Source organism: Aplidium turbinatum, chromosome 3, assembly GCF_918807975.1.
Source record: "Aplidium turbinatum chromosome 3, kaAplTurb1.1, whole genome shotgun sequence".
NCBI classification, from domain to species: Eukaryota; Metazoa; Chordata; class Ascidiacea; order Aplousobranchia; family Polyclinidae; genus Aplidium; species Aplidium turbinatum.
The window spans coordinates 2549647-2554610 of record NC_137474.1 but is presented as its reverse complement, the minus strand read 5'-3'; the positions used below and the strand labels follow the sequence as shown (position 1 = coordinate 2554610).

General features: G+C 35.4%; 1 protein-coding gene across 1 annotated transcript; it reads left to right on the top strand.

Moving 5' to 3' along the window:
• Positions 1 to 645: 645 nt before the first annotated feature.
• Positions 646 to 4658, top strand: LOC145766927 (uncharacterized). The gene is made up of 3 exons (XM_082578636.1): positions 646 to 873; positions 1460 to 1595; positions 2254 to 4658. Exons 1-3 carry the CDS (start codon positions 663 to 665, stop codon positions 2429 to 2431), a joined length of 525 nt encoding a protein of 174 aa, XP_082434762.1. The 5' UTR covers positions 646 to 662; the 3' UTR covers positions 2432 to 4658.
• Positions 4659 to 4964: the final 306 nt, after the last annotated feature.

Here is a 4964-nt window from a genome sequence, read left to right as displayed (position 1 = left end):
CTAAACGATCAAGCTCAAAGTGTTAACCAACCAACCGTGTCATGCTGTCATTCCATGGCTTAACCCAGGGGTCACCAAACTTTTTTCTCTGAGGGCCGGATTGCTGTGAGATTAACAGCTGCGGGACGGATGCAAATTGCGAAAAGATATACAACTATTTAGAATCTCTATTGACTTGAATTGAGTATTTTTTGGACATCATGATTTTTTCTTAAATAGGATCTTATTAGTACTTATTATTATTAGTATTCGCATCTCATTAGTAAAGATAAAGGTGAGTCCCATACTTGATCCAAGCATCGTGGAACGAGAAGATATGGTTCTAATTATACTAAGCCTTCGGCACTAACGAGAGTATGGTGGCCAGTTCCTTTCTCTCGGCCGCCTTTACTTCAGCAACTACGTCCACCCAATTTATTACACCCTGGGTAGAGGTGAGCGGTGTTTGTCAACAACCAGCTTAAGCCGGGAGTCGAACCAGGATTGCATGATTGGAAAGCGAGCGCCTTATCCGCTGCGCCATCTTTTTAGTACTAGACTTAAAATATCCTTTCAACGGCCCTGGTTCCTAGCACTAGGTTTGTACCAAGCTGACCTACCAGCCTCATGCTAAAATTAAAATTGAACTATTCATTTTCAGATTGTTTTGTAATCTAACTAAAATGAAATTTCTTCTACAAGCAGCCATTTGGTGTTTCTTGGTGGTTTGCATCAAGTCACAAAACTTGGCTTGTTCTACCGGCACAGTAACCATCACACCTCCAGGAAGTTCTCCAATGGACACAAGAAAAAGTGTTCAGTGTCCCAGTAACAACAAACCACAAAATTGCTTACGTGTTGAGACTACACTTGGAACTACCAGCGGAGTGTCAGGTAAAGTAAAATGTGCGTTCTACTTTAATTTGATTACCGACTTGATCTGACAAAAGTAACTGAGCTTTTAAAGTAAGCGAGATGTTTGCCAAAATATAAACCTATTTAAACATCAAATATAGTTATTACTTTCTAAAACCTCTACAGCCTGTTTCACTCTAAAAGGGGATCATTAGAAGGTCCTTATTTAATTAGGTTCTATTTGAATAAGAACTTCTAGTGATCCCCTTTATAGGGTGAAGCAAGTTGTAGAGGTTTTAGAAAGTATTAATTATATTACCGGTACTATAGATGTACTTAGCACTGCTTGATTTATAGTATTTATTGTTTAACCTATTTAAACATATTTATTTGATGGGGTTTAGTCAGTTCTCACAAACAGTGTTTTAAAATGAGAAAGCGAACAGGTTGCTGCATCAAAACAAAGTCTTGTTGCAAGCTGCGTGAAGTACGTTCTTGTACATTTTTGGCGTTATGTAGCCTGTGTGCAAACCTGTATATTTCCACCACTGTTGGTAGCCATATGAATGATACAGTTACATCTCTATATGACAACAAAAACCTTTCAATGTTTATTGTTTTGCAGCTGACATTACATTTGCACTTTGTGTGAATGATACAGTATGCATGACTGATTGCGACTCTTTAGTCCCATTTCTAATCGAAGACCTGTTTGAGACTAGACTTCCAGCTACCGGCTTTGCAGATGTATATACAATTCGGTAAGTTTTTTAATATGAAGTACGGGATGTGCAACCACCAAACAAGAGAAAAATAGGGTATGCAAAAGTGCTGCCAAATGTTTTTCAAACGTTTTGGATGAATTATTATTTTACACAAGCAGTGGCCCAAAACTTGCCCATAAACAACTATTCTAAACTTATTCTAAAGCAATTGCATTATCCATTTATCAAGCCATCATAATTTTGTAAATTTAACCTTTTCTACGCATAAACGTATTACTTGAAAAAAAGGTACCGTAGGTTACAGGTTCAACCATAAACTCTTTTAGATAAGGACTGGAATGTTACGATTTGGGGGTTTGTAACTTGAGTCTGAAGGATTAACTAGAGTCCTGGGCAAAAATAACTTCTAGAAAAGCTGGAGACACAATCTTGGAATCCTTATTAGGGTCTTTGAGGATGGCGAGTTCAATGGTAGCAAAAATGGGCAAAAATGATCGAAATTCAGTAATTTGATATTAAAATATACTACTGTATTTTGACCTTGAAAATGACCTCAAATGTTATTGAAAGTAACACCACAAGAATGAAACGGCAAGGCAGAGGGGAGGCAGAATCACATGACGCTTAATTGCTCAGGAAAAAACATTGGATTGATTTGTGTTTTGAGCTAACGCAAGTGTTTCGTTTCATTCAGGGATTGTAAAAGAGCTTGTTGCAAAACTGACAATTGCAACGACCAATCAGTGGAAACGATCCTTCAAAGTCAACGAGAAATGATCCCAGGGGGCGCAGAAAAGCTACTTAATATGAAACAACCTTTGATGGCGTTGCTCGTCATCTTGTCGTTCTTGTTTGGCAATATTGTTTCATAAACAAATGGATGATTGTGATCGAATAAGAAAAATTGTAGCCTATTATAATGCAACTATTTATCCAGTAAAAATTTTGCTTGCATAAAATTTCTTATCATTGATTAATTGATTTACAAAACACGAGGCAACACCAACCATCACAGGCAGTGTATTGTGTATGTGAAGCTTACACCTTAAAAAAAATGTATTTAAAATTCAATTTTAGAAATATTATGGCAGCACTTTGGTTCAACACACTCTTCCCATAGCAAGTACCGCAGTGTCGTAGTAGTGTTAAAATCATCCAGCTTATCTAAAAGCCAGCCTAATCGTAAACAGCATAGCAACATTGCAAACTGTTTGTAAATGAAATATATAAAAATGATCCATAACAAAAGAATTGTTGAATAACGAAAATTACTTAGTATTTGCAATTAATTGACCTTGTTGTGCGAATGCCAAAATTTGATGAATGCAAAAAAGCAGTAGGCTGTCCATACCTTATTTGCATGTAAGAGACATTTTCTTAATCGTGGTTTTAGTCATCAACAATTGTAACTAGTTATTATTCAAAACTTTGCATTCTAGTTTTCGAAAGAAAGCGTACTGTGACTTGAACAATTATAACAATTATAGCACAGTTGAAGAGATTGTAGCAATGTAACAAACTTCGGCGCCTGTTTCCTTTTTAATTGACGCCTTCTTGTGGAGGAAGTGAAATCGTTCATCACTCACACAGAGCTTTATTCGTTTTCTTTGTCACCAGTTATATCGCTCAATGCATTCATGTAGCGCGTAAACAATTCGTCTGTGCAAGTTGCAACTGATTTTGTGCTAGTTGTAAAAGTTCAAGTGAAGCATTTTCTAGGTTTCTAGGTACACGTGAAAAGAATATGGAAAATTGCTCTTTTTAATTAAGACTACCAGTACCATAGTTTAAATTTTCTGGCTGTTCTGTTAAGCGTACAGACATGTTTCTTATCAACCTAAATTTTTATGTTTTAAATCTTGTATGATTTCATCAACTTTTCCTAGTCATTGAAATGATAAAATTATATGACTTATTATAACTAGTACAGTACAATATTTTTTTTCCAAATTGTTAACGGCATAAAAATTCAAAGAAAATGAAGGGGTGTACCAGCAAACATCTATAGGATTGGCCCATGATACCAGAGAAGGATCCACAGAGGATACAAACTGATATGAATGAATCAACAAGTGAATAAAAAAATAACAGTTAACCTCTCAAGTACATGTAGCTCCACACAGAGTGAAATTTACATGCCTTTTGACTCTTTTTTATTTCTTTAAAAGTAATGTCTAAAAAGACATTATTGACCCAAAAAGAATGTCTAAAAAGACATTAAGAAAAGTAACTACGGACAAAGGCCAGTGTTTCGATCTTCCGGTCTCTTCAGCGTAGTAAAGTGAAGGTGGAAAGTTGTCTTGAAGTGTTGGTTGAGGTGATGATTTGAAACTTGAGTAATTTTACAGCCTATTGGAAGGTGTGATTTTTTTGAGAGAATTTGTGCTAAGGAATGACTGGAATTTGTTAAAAGTAAAAACTAGAAAAAAAGACAAGAATTTGCAACTGAGCTAGGACATAACAATCATCTGAGATGGATCTAAAATACAAGAAATTAGATACAAGCGGTACATAAAAGTATAAAAATTCAAAGAAAATGAAGGGGTGTACCAGCAAACATCTATAGGATTGGCCCATGATACCAGAGAAGGATCCACAGAGGATACAAACTGATATGAATGAATCAACAAGTGAATAAAAAAATAACAGTTAACCTCTCAAGTACATCTAAGTCTTTTCATCAAGTAAGTCTTTTTAGACATTACTTTTAAAGAAATAAAAAAGAGTCAAAAGGCATGTAAATTTCACTCTGTGTGGGAGCTACATGTACTTGAGAGGTTAACTGTTATTTTTTTATTCACTTGTTAACGGCATACCTACAATAAAATAAATCATTTGAAAAGATAAAGATTTACATCATGTTTATTGAAAAGTTTCAAAACAGTTCTAATTAATTTATTCTTGTTGAGATATTACATAAAAATAGCAGAGTTAACTTTCAATTTGCAGATTGAACGGTAAAGGAAGAGTCTTGCCGCTGGTGGTGGAAATTACTCCATGGTTTGTACAGTACAATTAAAATGAATGCGGAGATATACCGAAATAATAATTGATTCAATGAACAAAAATAGAACAAAAAGTTATTTGTGAGCATAAAATGTTACAAATATACAATAAAATAATACTATAGAATGTTGTGTAAGAAATGTGCCACTGGGTAGCGCACTTAACAAATAGCGACACCAAGTGGGTTGAAAACGTTGCAACTCGAAAAGATTTGACCTGTCACAAGGCTGACACTTGTTACAAGGTTGACAGTTGCCGCAAGACAACAAAAATTTTGCATTCCTCGTCAAGCATTTGATAAAGTGTTTTGCCAAGACCAGGGTGAATGCGGACAATGGGAATTGGATCGACCACCTTGCAAACTTGAGTCTGATACTTTTATCGCGCGACTACGCAGTC

Coding starts and splice junctions, on each gene's coding strand:
- LOC145766927 (XM_082578636.1), top strand. CDS start 663: ATGAAATTTCTTCTACAAGCAGCCATTTGGTGTTTCTTGGTGGTTTGC. Junction 874..1,459: donor AACTACCAGCGGAGTGTCAG/GTAAAGTAAAAT, acceptor ATTGTTTTGCAG/CTGACATTACATTTGCACTT. Junction 1,596..2,253: donor GCAGATGTATATACAATTCG/GTAAGTTTTTTA, acceptor CGTTTCATTCAG/GGATTGTAAAAGAGCTTGTT.